This window comes from Peromyscus maniculatus, chromosome 19 (genome assembly GCF_049852395.1).
Source record: "Peromyscus maniculatus bairdii isolate BWxNUB_F1_BW_parent chromosome 19, HU_Pman_BW_mat_3.1, whole genome shotgun sequence".
Classification (NCBI taxonomy): domain Eukaryota; kingdom Metazoa; phylum Chordata; class Mammalia; order Rodentia; family Cricetidae; genus Peromyscus; species Peromyscus maniculatus.
Window position 1 is genome coordinate 37431039 of NC_134870.1, and position 23900 is coordinate 37454938.

The following is a 23900-nucleotide window of genomic DNA, read 5'->3' on the forward strand; positions in this document are numbered from 1 at the left end:
TCTTAGTGTCAAGAAAGACATTTTAACTTTTTAAAAAGGCAGTTCAAATAAAAATCATCTGCTTAAGAGATGATTTTGGTACCTAGAAGACAATCTTGCAGAAACCAACATCCAGTTTAGAAAAGGTGTCATTCTTCAAACCGAGTATACACAATCCTTTTCCTTTTAGTCACTATTTCTAAATAATTTTATATTTTACTGATTCACACTACAATTGTTTATGACCATGCAGTGAGCTACGGACGATGCCACCCAACCAGACAGTAGTAACATGTAATACGTCTGGTATTTAAATGCTGTTAAGACGGACAGTGAACTTCTCAAATTTGTAAACACAAGCCAGAGAGACCTGATGTGTAACATCTGTGCCAAAAACACAAACCTCACAAGACAGGCGGTCACTATCAGTCTATTCTCACTAGTAGTTCTGAAAAATAAGTCTTTGCTATAAATACAAGTATTTTCTGAAGTAAGAAAATTTGAAGATAAAATTTTCTGGAAAAAAAAGTATATTGCGGTGAAAAGTTGCATGGGTTCAAGAACCTTGGGTTTCTTATAAGAGACCATGCTTGCTACATATGCAAAGAAGGAGCATTACAGCCCAGGCCACTCTTAGAGATATCCTTATCAATAAATACAGTCTGTGGTCTACAAGAAGAAAGAGCAGTATTGATTTGCCAGGCAATATACACTCAGTAGTTACACACTTTAAAATACATAATTTTCTACTTAAATATACTACCATTTTATGGCCTTTGTCGTTTTTACCTGTCTATAACATCATTTTCCTATTGACAATAAATTCAAGACACATGACTTAGGGCTAATTTATATCAACAGGCATTTAAAAATATCTTCTCTTTGGACATGAACATGATATAAAAATGGAAAGGAAAGAAAAAAACAAGCATAAAAACCACAATAAATACTTTGTATCCCACCCCAACCCCAAAATAAAAGGAATGTACACAGTAACACCAGCTGACTTAAAATAAATTAGAGTCCCTGTGCCCAAAGAGAAGGACAAGCTGTAAAGTTAGCTATCTGGGACTAGTTGTGACAAAATGTTTTCACTCCCACCATTTGTAAAAGGCATAATAATGACATGGACAAGACAAGGTTGTGCAGGCCTTCTGAGTTTTCAGAATCAAACATTAGCTGGGTCTGGTGGTGCCCACATATACTCTCAGCCCTCTGGAGCCTATCACGGGAGGACAAAGTTTGAGGCCAGCCTGGGCTACATAGCAAGACCCTGTGTGTCAAAACAGAACAAGATAAAACAAAACAACCGCACACTACAAACAGGTGTGGTGACAGAAGACGTAAACGATATGTAATTAGTTACGAAGACTAACACCAAGGCATGGCTTTGTTCACAGTTTTCATTCTCGCCACATGGGGTGTCCGAGCTACACGTCCTCTTCATATTCCAGATACTTGGCTGTGATGGGTTCTTCAAGCTGAATTCCTCCACTGCCCATTAAGGCAAATGCTGGATACATTGTATGTGAACAGTCCACCTGGCGCTCGTACAGGCATTTCATGTGATCCATATCATAGAAGCTGACTTTGCCTTTATCACAGTCAAGGAAAATCCCTATACTTGTTGGCATGGGAAGAACTCTATTTTCGGGTTCGTTAGAAGAAGTAGGTGACTTGGGTATAAAAAATTTCTTCATGCCTACAGTAACTAATGTAAAAGGTTGTGAAGAATCGAAACAGGCCTCTTCACTGCCACTGTCATGCCCGCTGTCTTGTTCATATCTACAACATAAAGAACACCATGAACAAAACAATCCTACTTAGCTCTAGCCGCAGTCTCCCAGTATCTCCAACACACTCTCCAAAAATAACACATCCTGTTCTAAAGTTAACCTACACAAAAGTGTTCTATTAACACACATAAAGCATGCACTGCAAATTGCCATTTAGAGCTGTACTATTTACTCAGTACCAAATTCCCTATAGTGCCATCCATTTTTACCTAGATGTATACACAACTGGAAATCTTAAAATGCATTTCTACTGAAAAAAATCAGGAGGGTGAAGAGCTTAATTTAAGATTAAATATTTATGGTACACAATGCTATGTCATAAAATACAAAGACCTATGCCCTCGTTCATGGAATTAATAGACTAAAGTAATAACTGTCAAAAGAACACGAGATAAGAGTATGGTCATTCTCCTCCATACAACCCTATTTCCTGACTGTGTTCCCACATCAAGAAAGAGTAATGAAATTGTTTTTCCCTGTGAAACATGAAAAGTTATAGAAAATTCTAATGCTGTGAAAGAGGCAGTTAAAGGCATTTCACTGTATGGGTAGATTTAACATACCCTTTAGGAACTACGGGAAACTTTGAAACTTTAAGTTCTGAAGCTGAATCATAATCAAAAGGAATTCAAAACAGACTAATTCCCTCATAGCAGCAAAAATTAAATGTTATTCTGTGAATGAATACAAGACACCCTGACTCCTTTTCTAAAGCAGCCACATGACAGAGCCAATCACCCGAATCTAAGAAATGTATGTTCCAAACATAATGAAAGAGTCCCAGACGGTTCAGGGTGATCTTGTGCAGCACTGATATTTACTTTTCAAGCCGTTATCAAGTTCTCCATCAAGGAAAGAACCTACCTTGGACTAGCCGCATCCCGGGGAGACCGCAGCCACTCCTGCAGTTTGTCGCTGGAGGCAACGCCCACTTTGACCAGGTATGAATATGGTTCCACACGGCAGGCCCAGAAGTGTTTCCCTTTGGTTATTCCAACATCTCCGATGATGTAGTCGAGGCTTGTGTAATAGCCCACTTGGATGCGTTCCGCAGCCAGAAGGACATTAAATCCAGCCCTACTCTCCACCCGGTCTCGCTTCAGGTTTAGCAACAGGTGCTCGTTATTATAGCCACACTTTTCATCAAACAGGAAACTGAAAACTGAATGGAGGTTAAAATTATTCTTAAGTAATCTGAGCAACATCTACAAGCATTTCTATAATCCTTAAGGCTGAATCTGATGGCTTTCAAATAGAAATTAATTACTGAAGATATGCAAAGATGATGCCAATCTCTGCCAGATAGCTGCATCAATCCAGATTCCAATGCAGCGGAAAAGTTCCAGTATATTCCCTGTACGTGAAGAGCTTCACAAACATCCAAAGCAGAAGCAAATGTTCTAGATATTTGCAAACACTTCTGAGTGCATATCTTGGAATCAGCCATGTTAATTACTATACATAGAACATACTTAATCAGTCATCTTTAAAAATATTCATTTTATTATTTTTAATTATTGGGGGGGTTATGTGCACATGAGTGCAGGTGCCCATGGAAGTCAATTTGAGCTCCCTAGGAGCTTAATCTAAGAGGTGGTATATGTTTATACATATTCCAAATTTTATAAATTTGAGAATTTGAGATCTTTCCCTTATCAATCAACATAGCAAATATGAGAAAGGTGCTACTATCTAAGAAGAGAATCATGGGCTTTCAGTTCAGAGAGGTTTGCATTCAGCTCAAACATTTAACAAAAGACTGATCTAAACTCTAAACTTCCTCATTTACAGAATAGAGCTAACTCAACTATTGTATGCATAACATTTATTGGTAGCCAATGCTGACACAACAAAAATTTAATCAACAAAATAATGGGTAAAGAAAATGTGGAAGATGTACAGTGGAGTGTTAGCAAGCCCTGAAAAGGGAAATCCTGAAACACACTACAATGTGAACAACACAAAATAAACCAGATGCGGGCCGGGCGGTGGTGGCGCACGCCTTTAATCCCAGCACTCGGGAGGCAGAGCCAGGTGGATCTCTGTGAGTTCGAGGCCAGCCTGGGCTACCAAGTGAGTCCCAGGAAAGGCGCAAAGCTACACAGAGAAACCCTGTCTTGAAAAACCAAAAAAAAAATAAAATAAAAAATAAACCAGATGCAAAAAGACAAATACTGCCCAGTTCTGCTCTTCTGCGGTACCCAGATAGTCAACCCCTCAGAAAAAAAAGAAAGAATAGAGGCTTCCAGTGTCTATGGGGATGGGGGGAAGAGGTGTTTAATGGGTACAGATTTTCAGGTGAGGTTTAAATTATTTTTCTGGAGATATGAATGATGATAGATGCATAATACTATGAATGTACTTTCTATCACTAAACTGTGTGCTTAAAATGGTAAATCTTATCTGTATTCTATGACATTAAAAAAAGGGGGTGCTACCAGCAAGCTAACCCCAGACCCCATATGGAGGCAGATCTTTCTGTTTGGTGGTGGGTAATATCGTAGCATAGTTGTTCGAGATTCTTTTCCATCTCCAGTATCTCCTACTTTGTACAGTCATCTCAACAGCCCCAGTATTTATATGGTCTCTCTTGGAGAGGAAGATAAAGTCTTAGCAAGCCCTCTCCCACTCCTACACAGCTGCTATTAAAAACAGCAGCCATGTCCAGATTCATCCTTCTACTTTCAGAGGCCAGAAGTTAAAGACAGCATTCAGTGTTAAATGTCTACGGAATACTTGCATGTTCAACTTATCTATTGGCTTCAGCAAAACTCAAGAAAAATCATTTCAGCCAACCCTATATATTTTTATATTCTAATATTTTTTTAAATATACCTGGAAAGCGCGTGCGCGCGCGCGCGCGCGCGCGCACACACACACACACACACACACACACAGCTTCTTTACACTGGACAAGATAGGAGAGGAAAAACAGAATTCAGAAAATATGGATACATAAGACACTAAACAGGGGTAGAGTCTGTGGTCTAAAAAACTACTAAGTACGTCCAAGGCAGTGGTGGGCAGGGCAAAATGCTTTCCCACTACGATGACAGAGAACAACTGGAGTTCTAAGTGTCCCTCATCTATGAAGACACTGTAGTAGACACCAACTACTCTGCATGTCCTTCCTATCCAGTAAAGCTCTTCAGAGGCAGAGTAGCAGGGACTGGGAAGCTCTCTGTGTGGAGGGAAAGCTTGCTGCGTGGTCCCAATATATGCCTCCCACCCCCGAGTGCAGAGAATCACACAGGGACAGAAAACTGAGGGCAAGTGAGACCTAGATTAAATCACACCACTGAATTTTAAAAATAACTATCAATAACCTGAATTTTGGACATTGTCATCAATTGACCTTTTAAAAAGTCCCAGAACCATGCTATTGTTTTACGTTTGGAGTTTTTTTTGCTTTGAGACAGGAGCTTATGATTTTGCCCTTGGCTGGCCAAGTACTCACTATGCAGACCAGGCTGGCCTCAGATTCAGAGATCTGCCTGCCCCTGACTCCTAAGTGCTGAAATTAAAGGCATGGTCCACTAAGCACATGCAGTTATGCAATTTTAATTGTTTAATGTAGCATTCATGTCATTTTTATACTAAGTTAGCCCCAAGCATTAAAAAGCCTTTTTTTTTCTTTTTTTCTTTCTTTTTTTTTTTTTTTTTTTTTGTCTGATATCAGTCAAAATCTAATACAGGGGGTTCGGGTCACTTCTAAATCTCAGCCAAGTATGAAATCTACTTGTCCAGAGTCTTTTAAAAGCACAAAGCTGGTTCCAATGTCAGTCTGACTGCATGAAGACACTGCCCGTTCACATTCCAGACCTCTCCCACTCTGCCTCTCCGACCGACCGCACTGTTCCCCGTACCTGGAGCTGGAGGCGTGTGCAGGACCAGCTCTCTGCTGCAGGGGCTGCAGATGGAGCCTCGGTAAGCTCTCACTCGGAAAGCGTAATGACTGTTGCTTTCCAGGTTGGAGACAACTTTACTTGTGCCGTGCACCTCTATCTCATTCCACGGCATCATTTCTTCATCTCTATTCATCTTCCGGTATTCAAGAACATAGCTGTCGGCCTTGTCCTTTTCTGGCTGGTGCCAGTTTATCAGGGCGTTATTATACACTTTACTCTGTTCCTCGTTGATCTCAGGAATGTCTATGCCTGACAGAATTAAGACACAGAACACGACGTTAAGATAGAATTTCCCTCAGCAAAAATGAAGTACTGACAGTTTCTGTGGTATCCAAGAAATTCCTAAATTTATAATACTATGCATAAGAAAGATAGTAAATTTAATATAAGGTAAATTTGTAATTATAATTGAAGTGGGAAAAGTAAGTGAAAAATAACACAAAAATTAAGCCATCATTACAGCATTAAGTGGTATCATTATTAATTCTAAAACACTGGAAATTCTATTTTTAAAAACATAGACTTTCGCTGAGCAGTGGTGGCACATGCCTTTAATCCCAGTACTCGGGAGGCAGAGCCAGGTGGATCTCTGTGAGTTTGAGGCCAGCCTGGTCTACAGAGCGAGATCCAGGACAGGCACCAAAACTTAGTACAGGTGTGAAGTATAAATCAGCTGGCAGGGTAGCTCAGCTGACGACGTGCTTGCTACCCAAGCCCGAGTCCCCGAGTTCGTGTCTCCAGCACCCATGGAAAGGCTGGCTGCAGTGGCCCCTAACACAGGCCCCAGGGAGGCAGACACAGATCTCTCAAGCTCACTGGCCAGCCAGTCTAGCCATGTCAGTGAGCTCCAGGTCAAGTGAGGGACCCTGCCTCAAAAGAATAAGACAGATAACCGAGGAAGGCACATGGTACTAACCTCTGGCCTCTGGTCTACACACACACACACACACACACACACACACACACACACACACACGCACGCACGCACGCACGCACGCACGCACGCGCACATGCACACACGCACATATACACATGTACAACACACACACCAAAACAATAAGAAAACCAGAAACTGAAGTAGGGAAAACCCACAAAAATATTTAGACAATTTCAAGGTAACCACTGCACTGATTTCATTTAGATTCCATCAATATTTTTCTGTAATATTTCACTGTATGGATCAATCAAGATTTATGTATTTGGGAGAAATAGGTTTCTAATATTTTGCTAAAAGTACAATGTTTAAAGCCAGCCATGGTAGCTCACAGTTGTAAGCAGGAGGATGACTGTAAATACAAGGCCAGCCTGGGCTACATAATGAGTTGCAGGCTATAGCTTCTCAAAAACACAAAAAGCAGGCCAATGTCGCAACTAAGTCCATGTGCACACACGTATCCTTTCCTCTACACTAAACTTGTAAACCTCGCATGCAGTAAGGTCTCAAAGTCACATGTATGCTGGGCATGACAGCACATGCCTATAATCCCAGGAGAGTAAATTCAAGGTCATCTTCCACTACATACTAACTTTCTGTTCAGCTTGTATAAATTACATATCCACAAACATACACTCCCACACACACCCCACTGACATCAAACCACAGAGGAGGAAATGAACTAAGGGAGGGGCCTGCTTCTTTTCACTTATCCCACAGCCTGTCATCGGCACAGAAGGAAGTCTGACAGTGCATTAACACCCCTGGAGATTAGGCAGCCACGATATGATCTGAAAACACATCCAAAGTTTACTTTAAAGTTACAACGTACAACAGGACCAGTCACAGATATGTCAGTCGCATGTTCTAAGAGTGAGCATGGAGGAAAAGTGAAATACATCCACAGGCAGGAAATGGGAGCTTCCTCTCTCCTCCACCTACCATTCATTTTCTTGGTCCTTTGCTGTGTACTGAGCACAGCCCATGATTGTCCATGGTCAGTCTTACCCTTCCAAGGACAATGTTTGGATCCATGCTTAAGACTCCAAAGTAAGCTAACATATTTAAAAAGCAACTGATGTATGCAAGATCAACAGTCTAGGAAGAAAAGTCCGCATTTGAAATAACACCTAACACCTACTTGGAAAATTTAAAGTTGTAATAAGTCATACCAGATTCGGATATAAATTTAAAAAGAAAAGATGCCACAGAAACCCAGTTTTTAACTTTTAAGAAGACAGATTTCCTTTTTCAAAAAATATCTGTTTTTTTAGGTTTTACAGGTCATATGTTTGGGGGCCAGGTATGTGTGCAGGTGCCCTCAGAGGCCAGGAGGTGTCAGACCTCCTGGAGCTGGTGCAACTGACCGGCAGATGTAAGTCACCCGATAGAGGCTCGGGCAGTCAAACTCAGGTCCACAGCAAGAGCAGCCCTGCTCTTGACTCCTGAGCATCTCTCCAGACCAAGCCTCTGCTGCCTCAACTTCACGAGAAGAGAAACTTCAGCAAGGCAAATATGGTGAGATGCAAGAACAGAGGGAAGCCCCCATGAGGGTGTTCCCTAAAAGTTTATGTGCTGAAGTCATAACCCTGATTATGACAGCAGTCAGTCCTCAGAAGATGACTGTATTTAGAGACTCGGTCTTCAGAAGGTTATCAAATTAAGCTGAGATCCTCACAGCGAGTCCTAGTTCAAATTGGCTGGAAATATAAAATATACCTTAAGCCAGATTTCATGTACTAAAAAATAGCATTAAGCTTATAATTTAAAAAAAAAAAATGTGATGCCATACACACAATGTTTAAAAAGCCAGGGGTACAGTTTAATGCCCAGAAAGACAGGCATAAAAACCAGTCTTAAGGTTCCAGGATAGATGATCATGAGCATCTTATGTCAAAGGGGAAGGGGTGTGTTTCTGTGGCATGCAGGCAGGTCAGGGAGGAGGCACGGCCTTCACTTACCACTAGAGAAAAAGGATAGTTCTCCGAGCACCTCTGTCTGTTTGGATGTGTTAACCACATAGTCTTCGAAAGAAGCCTGGGCTGCGGGTCTAAAGCTCTTCAGAGACTCCGTAGCTTTCTGTATTCTGTGGGCAGACACATTTCATATAAAAGCCATTCTTTAAAAGGACAAGTCAGTCTAAACACCTGCAGTGTGGCATACCAAAGCCATGGACATGGCCTTCAGCACCCAGGATGAAGCAGGCCCAGAACACCAGGAACTACCTGGCGGGGCTTTCAAAGGCCGGGGAGCCCAGCGAGTACCTGAGATGGAGCTGCTTTGCCGTCTGCACGAAGCAAGACTGATCTGTCTCCTTCAGCACTTCCTGCGCGTATCCAACAAGCCCGTTGTTCTCCAGAAGGCCTTGGTACTCTTCCACTTGCGTGTGAAATTTGTCTAGCCTTAGTTTCTTAGAGGCATCGATGGCTTTCAGAACAGATGACTTCCTGTCCTCTAGGATCTCAAAGAGCTTTTCAAAATGGGCCAGCGCTTCTTCCTTGGCCCTCTCTCCATTGCACTAGTGTGAAACACACAAGTGTTACCGCATGTCCCAACCCCACCTCTCCATCGCACGAGGACAGAATGCAAGCATCACCTCGTCCATAAACCCCAAGGTCTTCCCATGATGTCCTATGCGCTATCAAACTCAACAAAACAAGGCTAGACGGTGCAAACAGAAAGTTCTGTCTGATCCTAAAATCTTCAAAATCGTAGTTTGGATCAAACAAAGAACCGTCAGTTTCCATTTAGATTTGCTTTGTAATTTCAGAACTTTGTATTTTCAATGTCCGGTAACGGACACATTGTTCAATTAAGTGAGAATTTCAGTGATAAAATAAATTGACGGCAGAATTAAACTGATTTAACCATAAATAATAGCAAAAGCACAATTCTAGAGAGGTTGCAACTCATCCCAAATTTGGAAGTCTTTTGAAATACAGGAAGCTATTCTAAAGTTAATAGAACTTTTAAAAACAACATTTTCAATATTCTGTACTAAGGTATTTAAGATTCATTTGCTTTCATCCTTACTCAGCCATGTGCTATAGGCTAAACTGAGGCTAAACGTAAGCTCCAGGTTCAGTGCCTACCCCTCTCTGTCTCCCACAAAAAGCTCATGGATAACAGAAATTATTCAAGTTCTTATGAGGATTAAGAAGAGTTATTTACATAAAAATCGGACCATATTGCCACATAAACATTCTTATTACGTAATTTTTTTCTTTTTTTTATAAAACAGTCCTGTCTGTAGTGTGTATTAAACATGTTCATTTGGGTTTTTGTTGTTTGAAGCAGTCTCTTTATATAGCTTGCGCTGGCCCCAAGGGCAACCCTCCTGCCTCACCCTCCCTGGTGCTGGGATTACAAGTCTATGTCACCCTGCCTGGCACAAATGATTTGAATTTTTAATAAACCAGAGTTCGGTATGATTTTGGAGAGAAGAGTCCAGTGAGCACTGATGTGTGCTTATCCTAACAGACCCAACAGCATGTCTGCAGGAACAGGCACGGCAAAGGGGATGCTTCAGAATCCCCAGGAGAAAGGGATGCTGCTCAGATCCCTTCCCCATTACTAACCCCCAAGTCCCACTTTTGTCTCCGAAGGTTTTAAGTAACATACAAAGTAATAGGTTTTATCGGGGTATTTTCATATTTACCACAATACTTTGTTCCAGTTCAATTTTTAAAAGAAAAAGTCAGAGGACAGTAAAATTCAGTTAGAATTTCATGATAGTTTCCAGATTGAGCTCAGAAATACTATGCATAGATTAAAAATTATAATTGCAGACACAAAAACTATCCATCCCATCATCACTGAGGAAAAGCTGAGGATGGAGACAAGTTTGGCATTAATTTTTTTCTTATTTTTTTCTGCAGTGTTGGCGATGAAGATCGGGATCCAGACCTGCATGTCTTGTACACATGATGCAAATTCCCTACCACTAAGATACATCCTTGGCCCCTGTTGTTTCTTAACTATTTTGCTTCTGACTGGGAAAAAAATATTTCAAGAAATAACAGTCTTGTGCTAGCCTAGATCGTCTATATTTAATTATAAATTTTAAAGTGATCAAGAGGAAAAGAAAAAAGAAAAAGAAACTCCACTCCACATATTAAAGCCTATTTAAGGTACTTGAACTGTCAAATAACCTAACCCTGCATATTTACTGTATTTCAAGAGTGCTATTATTTATTATGAAATTTTTTTGTTTTTATTTTTTACATTGTATTTACCATGTCTCTCCTCTCCTCTCGGCCTGTCTCTCTCTCTCTCCTCTCTCCCCTCTCCTCTCCTCTCCTGTCTCTCTCTCTCTCCTCTCCCTCTCTCTCCTCTCTCTCCTCTCTCTGTCTCTCTCTCTCTGTATGTGTGTGTGTGTGTGTGTGTGTGTGTGTGTGTGTGTGTGTGTGTGTCTGTGTCTGTGTCTGTGTGTGTGTAGGTCGGAGAACTCAAGGGAGTTGATTCTCCCCCTTAACCAGAAATTACACTTGGGTAAATCAGGCTTGGCAGCAAGTACCTTTACCCAATGGGCCATCTAGCCTGCCCCCTTTTGAAGACACTCTTATGCAGTTCTTTAATTTTTATAATTTTTATGTAACCAAGGCTGGCCTTGAACTCATGATCTCTCTGCTTCCATCTTCCAAGTACCAGAATGCTAGCTTACTTCCCCTATTTTTTTTTTAATTGAAGTAGAATATAATGCACGTAAGTGTAAAGGTGAGGACTCATTAAATAAACAGCCAACCAGCAGGACATTCAGGTAAAAGAACATTACTGGTACACCAGAAGCCACCCTCATAAGCTCTACAGCACTGATTCGCCCTCCTCAAGGATCGCTTCATGTAATTTTAAGATATAATCTGGTTTCACTGTTCAGCTACTTAAAAAATATTTATTTAATGTACATGAGTGTTTTGCTTGCATATATGTCTGTGCACTGTGTAGATGCCTGGTGCACATGGAGGTTAGAAAAGGGCATTGGAGCCGGGTAGTGCTGGCACATGCCTTTAATCCCAGCACTTGGGAGACAGAGGCAGGCGGATCTCTGTGAGTTCGAGGCCAGCCTGGTCTACAGAGTAAGTTCCAGGAAAGGCACAAAGCTACACAAAGAAACCCTGTCTCAAAAAAACAAAACAGAAAAAAAAAGAAAAAAAAAAGAAAAAAAAAGGGCATTGGATCCCCTGGAAATGGAGTTACAGAGGTTGTGAACCACCATGGGGGAGTTGGGAATTGAACCTGAGTTCTCCAGAAGGCCAGTCACCAGCCAGTGCTCTCAACCATTGCTAAACCATCTCCCATCCTGGTCTGGATACTTTCTATAAATGTCATTACAGCATCACAGCATTACAGCAGGATGTACCTAAGCTATGTGTACTTGTAGCTCCAAAAGTCTCATTGCTATATGCACTCCTGTGTTGATGGACATTTGGATCTCTGATGTGCTCCTCTGTTGATGGACCTTGTGGCTATTACAAACAAGGCAAGCGCTACCACTCATTTCCATGTGAGCAAGCAAAGCAGAACATGTATTCAGCAGTATCTGGAATTATAGGTAACCCTGGGCCTGTCACATACAGTAACTTTCCAAAGGCTATCTGTCCTTTGTTCGCACGCAGGTCACTGTTGAAAGCTACCCTATCCTTACGACTTCTGGGCCCTTGTTCCTATCACATCCCAATGACACCTGGGCACTGAGCACACAGGAGTCTATGCTGCATATGTTTCCACAAGTTCTAGGAAAGCAGAGGTGTGAGGTCACACAATCCCCAGCTCGGGGAACACATTCAGGATTATGAACAAATAAGCTATCGTCTGGACAGGTAAATGAAAAACTACGCTGACCACTTTGTAACTTACCTCTGTTTCTTTCATTAACAAGTTGAGTTCAGAAATCTGACTCTTCACTTGGCCTTCCTTACCAATAAGGAAATCAATGTCCTTTGAAAGCTTCTCCTGTGGAAACACACAGATTACAAGTACATAAACAAATCAACAAAGACTTCATGCAATTTTGCAAATTACACAGTATCCACCCTTGATCCTTCCTGATGAAGGAACAGCAAAATCGGCTATAGTAATTACCTTGAGGTAAATATTTGCTGGCCTAAAGCGTATAGGCCCAAGGTCATAGGAAAGATTGACTTAAGGCTGGAGAAAGAGAGAACGTGCTACTCAGCCAAAAACTCTAAATGCTCAAGTAGTACATTTGTGTTTAATTACCACTCTCAGAATTCTTGCTTCTGAAGCTTCTAAGCAAATTGAAGTTGGCAGCTCAAATAGTCTAGCCTTCCATTACATTTCACAATTTACACACACACACACACACACACACACACACACAAGGCAGGAAAAACACCAAGGACTAGTCCAGAATAATCCCAGCTCATCCCAGCCTCAATATTGATTCACTATACATAAGTGAAAACAGATTTTTGAGTAATTTGTTTGTAAATTAGCTATTCTGAACACTATAATTCCTCATAGAAATTACACTGTAGGGTTTGGTAAAATCTCTTGGTCTAAAATGAATCTGAAGTACATTTTTAAAGCCTCTTCAGAGCACCATGGACTACCAAGTCACAGTGGGTAAAATGTATTAGAGTCCAAATGAAAAGTGAGACGACCCAGGAAATCCCTCCCAGGACGAGAACATGCCAGGATCCTGCTGACTGCTGAGCGCCTGAAATGCAAAATGTGGGCAGGAAGAGAGACAGCAAATGTGGGCAGGAAGAGAGACAGCGGCTCCGTGTTGAGGAGTCAGGAAGTAAGTCTCCCATCTCCTCATCTTCCTCTTTATTCATCTTACTCTACATGAGAGGGAAAGAGGATGTGTGCAGAAATAGACATGATTGGCTCGGCAGGGCGCAGATACAGGCTCAGAAGCCACCAGATACAGTAAAGCCCCTGGGAGGGCTCCCTGGAGAAACAGGAAGCGGCTGGCTGGAAAGGAACAAGACTTCTGGACAAAAAGACAGAGTAGGTTGAGGATCTAGCTCAGGGGGAGAGCACTTGCCCAACAAGTATGTACAAGGCCCTAGATTTAATCCCCATCACCTGCATCAACCAATCAGTCAGTCAATTAAAAACAAGAGCCAGACAGAGTTGTACAATCCTGAAATCCTAGCACTTGGGAGATAGAGGCGACAGGGTCAGGAGCAAGGCCTGGGCTCCATTAAATCCTTGAGAGAGACAGAGACAGACAGACACACAGAGACAGGGACAGAAAGAAAATAGGACTTTACAAGATATTACTGCTACAAGGAGACAGAAAGTCTTTTGTTTTGACTTAGCACTTTACCCATCTAAGGAACCCAAAGTTCATGAGGTACAAATACTACACAGTCAATGGCTGAAGCAGGGACCTAGTCACAATTGAATAACATAACCACTGTCCAGGGTAGGGGGTGTTTAACACCACACTGCAAGCCGAATGACAAGTCTAGCACTGTCCCTATGAGCCCACGCTGGGACCACAAGTATGAGCAGCGACACCACTGTTTTTCCTAACTACAGTGACAGAGCTGCATTCAGCCACTGAAACTGATGTAGGTATTCTAAAACAGCTTGAACTAAACGTAGAGAGCCTAAGATAAACGGGGTGACCCAGTGGTCACTAGAGAAGAACAGAAGGTGGAATTGAGAAATATGGACCAAGGCATCATCAGTCACTCACAGGACTGTTAACACTCAAAGTCTCTAGACCTAACCTTTATCCAAGTCCTAACCTTTATCCAAGTAGCACCAGTCTTCTCCGGCTCCTGGCCAGACCCTGGCAATCTATTTTTAAGGACTGGAGGTGTCTTAATAGTCAGAATGTCTGTTCATAAGCTTCCAAAAACTGTAAGCACTAGGTATTGACACTAGGCATTAGTAACAGGTAAAATGTGAGAGTCAAGGCTCCAGCCTGCAAGAAGTTCACCTAGCAGGGCAAGAAGGTTTAAATAAATCTAGACTTGAGTGCTTTAGAAACTCATCAGAGGCCACACTCCCAAGTTACACAAGCCATAACTCTCCCACTGGCCAAGCTGCCTGCAACCCAAACAGAGTTTGGGTTGCCTCAGGGAGGCAGCTGGGGTGGGCTTTTTAGTGGTACAGCTGCCCGAGAGCCACCTGTAACCACAATAGACTCACTAATTCACCCAGGTGGACTCCGCTGGGTCTGGGGTAGGAAGATGCTTGTTCACATCTCCCCAAGAAAAGGCGCGCAACAAAGCTAAGACCCCTTGAAGTAGGACAAGGCCGGCCTCTGTAACTGTACCAATGAGAGGCTAATCCCCAGCCAAGTTTGAGAACCATTTTTTCCCTCTATACATCACATCTCCAATAAAAGGTACCAAAGAAACACTAGTAAACAAAACAAAGGAAAGGTCATTCAACAACTGTGTCAAAGTATCTTTCATGCAAGCAGTCTAGGAGAATAATGTATAACTAGCATGGCCCCGTGCTCAGGTGATGCCAAGTTTAAAGGTGATATCAACTCCAGAGATGTTCAGAATAAAATCTGAATAGAACAAGTTCATCACTGCAGGTAAGGGCGCAGCAGCCAGGGCAGCCAGGGCATTCAGGGCTGTGGCAGCAGGAGCCTGGCACTGTGTTGATGAGGACACAGAGTAAAGAGCTCTACTGGAACCCACAAGGGCTATGATTGTCAGGCCCCACACTTTTTCTAGTTCAACCTCATCTTCTAAAGGTTCTACAACCTTCCAAACCGGGGAACGAATGTTCAAACACATGAGCCTATAGGGGCATTTTACAAGCAAGCCGTAAGCACTACCATGTTGGAAAGACCTTCGTTACCAGCACTTACAATGACGATGAGCACTAATCTACTTCAGAGACTATGACAACAATGTTCACCACAAACTACCCCCCCAAAAGGCATAAACTGTGTCTCACACTCCCTAAAATACAAATGCTATCCCCAAGTACTTCCCTATGCAGTGGGGATTGCTTGCAGGGATGTTTGCATTATAAGTTCTCACTGTTAACAGGCTGTCTGACAAGATGTCCTTAGAAATCTATGGAAATAATAAATGGGAAACTATCAAAAATTCCTCAGGAAACCTCCTTCAGTGACATGCTCGCAGATTTCTGTAGCTGTGGCTGTAGAGTGATCAAGCTAAAGTAGGAATAGGCCACATCAAAAGCTTAACAAAACAAAAACAAAAACAAACAAAAAAGCTTAACAAGAAAACTGTACAGTGAGGCGAGAGGCTGAGAAAGCTCTAGAAAGGTCTTGACTTCCCAACAATGGAGAGGCTTGGTGACTGAGGGATGGCCAGACCAGGAGACGGACAGTGAACATGTGTCTTTTCAGGACACACCAGAAATCAAAAAGCCTAGTGGGCCAAAACAGTGATGGGAAACAGCGAATGGGAATCCCTGTGGACTCTCTGGAGTCCCCATTCTGGAAGGCTAAGAGCAGGCAGCCCCAGCCTGCTGTGGGGAAGAGGGGCTCCACTTTGAGCTCGTGCACATGTCAGTGTCAATATTAACAGACGCCAAGCGAGTCACAGGAGGGAAAATATCCTAGCCTCACCTAACAAAACTGCTAAGAGTAGATCATTCTCAGATCCAGGTATTAACTGGTTAAGCCAGTTTCTCCAAAAGCACAAGCTGTTTCCAGAATTCGAACACAAACAACCTGACACACACTATAACACAGATAAGAAAGCTGGTGTTTACGTCAGCAGATTCAGCAAACAGCAGACACAAGACAAATGCAAGGTTACCCTTCTATGATGTTCATTTCTCTAGTTGTAACACCCAGCTGGTCCCAAATAAGAAATGATAGTGTGTCTTTGTATCATGTTGCTATTCCCCTTCAGCTTAAATCTGAAACCAGGTGTAAAGAAGACTTGTTACTCTTAACAAATGACAAATCTAGACAATTAGTTTTTTACTAAAAAGTAAATAAATTGGAAAGTGTATTATGGAATATCTTTCTGAACTATGTAAGAAAATTAACGTACAATGTAAAAGATAGCTATTTTATTATGTGTATGTTCTTCATCCAGTTTCCTGACATACCTCTCCTAAAGTCCTTGGTTTCTAAAATGATTTTTTTTTTAAATATATAAGCTAATGAGTCAAGAGGCAGCTGGCTTCAGGGTAAGAACTGGTCACCAAGAACACAGTGGCATGATTAGACGGCTAAGATTCAGTCCTACCTCACTACTTTCAGGGACAAGAAGCCCAAAGTGGAGGATCAGTAACTGTCAATGACACACTGTCAACTGTGTCTATCAATGAGGCTTCCATAAAAACTCAGAAAGAGTTCAGAACTTCCATGCAGCAGAGCCCTTGGAGGTTCTCATGGAGTGCCAGAGGGCATAGCAGCTTGTGCCCTTCCCAAATTCCTTATCCTGTGCATCTCTTTATCAGCCCCTGTTGTAATATCCTGTATGATAAATTGCTGTTTGTGTTTTCCTGAGTTCTGTGAGCCTTGCAAACAAAATAATTAGACCCAAGAAGAGTGAGTTAAACTTCTTTTTTACAGTCATGTGACCAAAGGCAAAAAATAAAAAAAATAAATAAACCCCACATGGAGTTTGCATCTGGCATGTACAGTGGGGGGCAGAGAGAGGCACAGGCAGCCCTGGGGACCGGCCCTTCACCTGGGGGCCTGAGAGCACACTCGGAACCGTGGCAGAACTAACCAAGTTAGAGCATCCCCAGCTCGCATCTGCTGCTACAGAATCCAGCGCCTGCTTGCTGACATCATGTGAGGTCACCGAAGCCTTCTGCCTAGGCACGGTACTACACGCCTGTAAATGACCACTTGGGAAGTGGAGGCAGGAGCATCACGGCAAATTTGAGGCCAGCCTGGTTTACACAGCTAGACCCTGTCTCAAACAAACAAACAGACAAACAAAATGTCTTCTGCATTTATTGTTGTGGGTTCTGAGAGCAGAGAAGAAACATGGATTCATGGGTAGTTTTTCCAACGCTTTACTCTAGCGTCAAAGACAGTACAAGTAACAAAAACCGGAACAGATGACACGAAATTAAACCAATTAGAAATCAAAACTTCTACACATGTGATAAATTATACATTGTGCTATGTATGTGAAGCTGACCGACTACAGAAGCATGATAAAGTGACAATAACGGATTTGGCTTCCCACTTGAAACATCTGGAATCTCTCTTGTTATGCGCCAGATCCTAAAGAGACATTTCCTAGATGATGGGAAACAAGAGATGCCTGACTAGCCTAGCCTGTTGTCTGCAGTTGCTAGGGCTGGAGGCAGAGAACTCAAATGGACCTCAGCATCTCTTGTGAGCTTAAGTGATGAAGCTGGGAGTTAAGGAAGTCGGGGTTTCTAAAGCCTAAAACCACAGAGACAAGCAGAAAGTGAAAAACCTGAGGAGAGCTATACAAGACTAAACACCAGTCAACCATGCCTGAGGTCAAAGGAAGTTCCAGAGAGGATTAAAGTTCACACAAGCTGGGAGTAACACGCTCCCCACCCTCCCGTCTTCCAACCCTGAAAAACAGAGCTTCTAAGTCATCAGGGAAGGAGAAGAATCATCAAAGGTTTTTACCTCCAAAGTCAGGCTGATTAACCCAAAACCAAATACTTCCCTGCTCTGCCAGGCCAAGCTGAAAACAGGGCATAACTAATACCTAATAGCCAATCAAAAACTTCCAGCTGGCTAGTTTCATGTCAACTTGGCACAAGCTAGAGTCATCTAGGAAGAGGGGACCTCGGTGAAGAAGATACCCCCACCAGCTTGGACTGTGGGGAAGCCTGTGAGGGCGTTTTCTTGATTAACGATTGGTGTGGGAGGGCCCAGCACACTGTGGGTGGTGCCATCCTCAGGCAGGTGGTCCTGGGGGCTAAGAAAACAGGCTGAGCAAGTCGGGAAGCAGGGTTCCTCCATGGCTTCTGTTCCAGCTCCTGCCTCCAGCTTCCTCTCCTTGAGTTCCTGACTCCTTCAGTGATGGACTGTTGATCTGGAAGTCTAAGGTGAAACAACCCTTGCCTCCTCAAGTTGCTTTTGACCATGGTGTTTTACCATAGCAACAGAAACCCTAACTAAGACACCAGGCCAGCAAAGGAGCAGAGAAACAGAAGAAGGTACAGTGGCCAAACCGTCCATGATCATCACAGGCATACGACACTATGCATGCGGGCGGCTACATACACACTCTGCATATACACTGTTAAAGAAAGGGAGCAATAAAATAAAAGGGAAGCTGGAGGGTGAATGAATTCCTGTAAGACGACCGCTTACAGCAAAAGGAACGGGATAAAGCGAGCGCCACAGCGCTGCCTCCCCTGCCCCTGAGGACCAGATCTGAGCATGTTCTGAGCCCTTTGACCTCTGCACCCAGGGCAGTAACGCACACCGCGCTCTCTGGAGGGTCCTACCAGTGGCCCGCATTCCTCTCTCCCGCACACTTCCAACCAGCTGTGCACGGCTTTAACACACTCAGAAAAACTAACAATCTTAAGTTAGAGATTTTTTTAAAATAATTTGTAATTATTTTAAATATGCGGAGTTTTTTATAATTATTATACAGAATTATGTAATAATTATATATTTATTTATATTTACACATTTATATATTTTATATATGTAATAAATTTATTATGTATAATAACATTATATGTTATATGTTATCATATAGTTTATGTAGTATATTTATATATTTAAATAATTTTATATATTATAAATGTATATTTATTCTTATATACTATGATTACATACTTTTTAATAATTACACATTAAGGTTTACCTCATACTATTAACTCCTTTCAGTAAAACAGACTACATTATAAAAACTTAAGAATCATGAAATCACCAGGTATTAAAACCTACTTCCAGGAGTGGTTCAGCAGTTAAGAGCACTGGCTGCTCTTCCAAAAGACCTGGTTTTGATTCCCAGCACCCACAGTGAGGGTGACAACCCTCTGTAACTCCAGTCCCAGGTATCCAATGCCCTCTTCTGGCCCTCTGAGGCACTCCACACACATGGTACAGACATACTTTCAGGTAAAACATCCATAAACATTATATAGAATGGACAAACTGAACCCACTCTAATATCCTAAGTCATACCTTTAAGGTTTTGTAGGCACTGCTCATGGTGGTCACTCGGTGGTTGGAATGATTCCCACCCAACTTACAGAGGTGGCAAACTGGCCTTCTGCACAGTTCACAGTACATGTTTATCCTCTCTGTCTCGTGTTCAGGGCACATTAAAATCTATTGAATAAAAGCATACGGACAGTTAAAGATCTAGGTTTCACATAACCTCAGTCCCCCAGCACAATTATTTGCTATATAAAATCAAGAGCCATATAGGTGAATAAAAGTATAAAAAATAAAAATATGTCACATGAAAACTTTAGAATTACCATTTTTAAATCGTTGGGTTCAAACCGTTAATACATAGATGTTATTTCCCCTAAACTTGGTGAGAAGAACATTCATTCCAACAGGACTCGAGTAGAGAGAATGCTTAAACAGGCTAGAGAGGTCCTCTCACCACACACATTCGGCACTTCTTACTGAACATCTCTGTAAGGTATCAGAAAACCTTCAGAGAATCTCTGGCCTGACTCCCCACACAAGCCTGTTGCCAAGAGACCTCTGGAGGGCTTTGTGATGTAAGCGCCCAGCAGGCCAGCTCCACAAGCCACACACTCACTGCCCAGCAGCATCTCCCAAGGAAACACCACATTTGGACTTACTCTATGAACTAGCATCATAGATGCATCTGAAATTGTACATAAAACACTGTTTCCATTCACAAACAAACATTTAGGTAGTATGCTGATGAAATCAAATAGTTGTTCATAGTTTCAAGAGACGGGATGATAGGCAACTTTAACTGGTCTGAAATATTAGGGGGAAAAAGACCAATATGCAAAGTTTATACTATATCTTCAGGGGGACAAAAGTGGAAAAAACTTAAAATGTTTCAGAATGTCCTAATTCTCAAAAGAATGCGTACTTTTTTAAAGTAGGAAAACTTGAGCTTTCCATAGGAAGGGGTACAACAAGTTCAGTTGTGGGTGAATATTCTCTAGCAAAAGGGACAGCTTGGAGGCGCTACACTGTACTGGCTGACACAAATGCTTGAAGAGAACCATTTTTCCTACTTCTGTGGTTTCCTCAGCAGTATTTTATGACTGGTTTGCATTCCAAATCCTAAGAAACACTTATAAGACCCCAGCCCTGGTATAGCTCATTATCATGTGTCCTTTCATGATAGAATAGTATGGATGCAACCTTGTAGACAAAACACTAAAAAAGTCACACATTTTTAAAAATCAATGGCCTTGAGCAGTTCCGATGAGACAAACATCATAAAAGGGAATTCAAAGGTTGATAAATGTCATGAGACTAACAGTTTGGAGAAAAGGGGTCTTTCAGAATGTAGGGACAAAGAAATACCTTTGTTTTCATCTTTCAGACCCGTGTTATGTAGGAAATGTTCCGTGATATTGTGTAATGACTTCTCTAAGATTTTAGATTTTATTTTAAATTATGGGCATGTCTGCGTCTGTGTTGGGTATGTGAACATTAGTGTTCACATCAGGAGGACAGAAGAGAGAACTGGATCCCCTGGAGCTGCAACTACTGCTGGCTGTGAGCAACTCCACGTGGGTGGTGGGAACCAACCCTGGGTCCTCCGTTAAGAGTAGCAGGCCAGGGGCTGGAGAGATGGCTCAGCGGGTAAGAGCACTGGCTGCTCTATTGGAGGACCTGGGTTCAATTCCCAGCACCCACATGACAGCTCCCAGTTGTCTGTAACTCAAGTTCTGCACTCACAAAGATATGCAGGTCAAACACCAATATACCATATAGAAGTAAAAAAATTAAATTAAAGAAAAATAGTAGGCATTCTTAACAATTGAGCCATCTCTCCAGTTCCAAATAGTGTTTAAGATTTACATATGAAATTATTACAAATTAAAGGCTTTATAATTAAGAATACTGTTATATTTAGTAACTGGCACTATTCATACCAGTTACTAAATTTACAAAGAAGGGCCGGGCGGTGGTGGCGCACGCCTTTAATCCCAGCACTCGGGAGGCAGAGCCAGGTGGATCTTTGTGAGTTCGAGGCCAGCTTTATGCTAGGTGGTGATGGTGCACACCTTTAATCCCAGCACTTGGGAGGCAGAGGCAGGTGGATCTCTGTGAGTTCCAGGGCAACCTATTCTACAGAGAGAGTTTCAAAAACAGCCAAGCCTACACAGAAACCCTGTCTCAATAATCCAAAAAACAAAAAACAAAAAAATACAACTTTATAAGTATCCATTCTGGGTGGTGGTGACACACAAATGTTTTTACTCATCATAGACCATAGAACATGAAGTTCTTGTGAGACTTATTAAACAAACTACCCATAATATTTGAGAAATGTAAAGTCCACCTAACAGATTATATAAGCACCATGTCTCACTTTAAAGTTATTCTTAACATACAGTAAAGTTTTAGCTAACTAAAAATATCACAATGGTGTTATCCAATCAAACCTTCCCGTCTCTAGACTCCTGGCAATTTCTCCCACGATGTCTGGTACCCTAACTTACCTTGGGTCTGAAATTAGTGGTGGGGCCCACATACTCATGCTGGGCTTTGACAGTCCCCCAAGGATGATAAATTTTGAAGCATTCGTTGCAGTAGCTTGCACTACAGTCCATGCAGCTCTTCGTAGACTCCTGGGGTGGTGGTTTACACAGGTCACACATAATGGCTGTGGCGGCCCTGGCGGCCTGCCGGTATCTCTCGACAATCGTTTCCAAAGTGAAATTTCGAAACAGACCGCTGACTCCTCGCTCTCCAAGATCCACATCATGCTCACAGCCAGGACAAGGAAACATAGTCGGCCTTGGGGTCAGGGAATTACGCTTCCAGCCTGTGTAGTTAATAAGGCTTCATTTAGTAACGTTGTAAGTGATTAAAATGAAGAGTCATAGCCAGGTGGTGGTGACACACACCTTTAATCCCAGCGCTGGGGAGGCAGAGCCAGGCAGATCTCTGTGAGTTCGAGGCCAGCCTGGTCTACAGAGTGAGATACAGGACAGGCACCAAAACTACACAGAGAAACTCTGTCTTGAAAAAAAAAAAAAAGAAACAATAATAAAAAAGAAGAGTCATGTTTTAGAAAGTTTCTACAATCACAAATATTCCAAGTGGCTCCATCTGCATTCTGAAAATGCTTTTCTAAGCAAGTATTTTTACTTGGTATATAAAAGACAAGTTCAAATTATTAAAAGTTATCATAGAGAAAAGAAAAATAAACTTTAATAAATTACACATAAACCTGTATTAAGCTAAACACAGACAGGAAGACAAACCAAATAATACAGTATTTTATATAACTAAACTTCTAGTTAATTTTATACATCATCCCCAAAGTCATAAAGTGAATAAGACCATCTTAGCTGACTGGGAAATAACGGGGTACATAACAGAGGTGGGGCCCATGACTCAGCAGGCTCAGTGCAACCCCAGCGACTGTTGGAAACTGCAAGCTGTCCACATACACACACGTGTGTCTTCTGGGTAGTCTGGGCTTTCATCACATGCTCGGAGGAACAGGTGCTCACAGTTCTAAGATCCATCACTGTTCCCCACTGTAGCACTGTTTATCTGGGAAAGTTCAATGGCAAAGACCAGAAGGTGACTGAATGCAAGCTAAGGAAGAGCAAAGAACTCATTCATAGACCTGGAACTTAGTAACTTTAAAAGGACCAACCATGGGACCTGAAACAAATTCATTAAGATTATTTACTTCAGTGCCAAGATGCATTCCATGTGATTTGTGTAATATACAAAATACAAGTAATGACCTTAAACATTAGATTTTTCTGTTCAGTGTTGTCTCTCTGATCTTCATAAGTCAGGAAACCAAAGTCTGCCATACTCACCTGCTGGTTCGGACAAATGCACAGCTGTCTGTCTGTTCAACACAGGTGGATGGATACTTACTTCAACCTTTCTTAGAGTATGAAAGCTCAGTTGCCCACAAAATAGCTTCCATAACACACAAAGAAACTTCTTAATCTCCAGCCTTCTTTCATAGTATTATATCCAATACCAAAAATTAATGGGTAAATTCAGTATATTCTATTTGAATATACAAAGGTCTTTAAGTAACTACCTTAGGATTGCCCTTGAAATGACTGTTGTCTAAAAAAATATATCTTGAAAGATGCCAGGTATGATGTCACAACAGGTGAAACTTAACAGATAGCCCAAAGGATTATAATGACTTTATAGCATGCAAAGTGTCACTGAACTTCAAAAGCATCTTATGT

General features: G+C 41.9%; 1 protein-coding gene across 2 annotated transcripts in view; it reads right to left on the reverse strand.

Annotated features, from left to right (window-relative positions):
* Positions 1–1306: 1306 nt before the first annotated feature.
* Trim36 (tripartite motif containing 36) overlaps positions 1307–23900 on the reverse strand; it is a 43476-nt gene continuing 20882 nt past the window's right edge. For both annotated transcript variants that reach the window (XM_076555211.1, XM_006977665.4), the window contains exons 3-10: positions 22170–22495; positions 19684–19830; positions 12474–12569; positions 8882–9135; positions 8579–8703; positions 5642–5932; positions 2640–2937; positions 1307–1764 (exon numbers count right to left, since the gene is read on the reverse strand). In XM_076555211.1, the coding sequence (XP_076411326.1) occupies positions 1410–1764; positions 2640–2937; positions 5642–5932; positions 8579–8703; positions 8882–9135; positions 12474–12569; positions 19684–19830; positions 22170–22495 (1892 nt within the window). In that variant the 3' untranslated portion in view covers positions 1307–1409. The remainder of the gene's footprint in view (positions 1765–2639; positions 2938–5641; positions 5933–8578; positions 8704–8881; positions 9136–12473; positions 12570–19683; positions 19831–22169; positions 22496–23900) is intronic.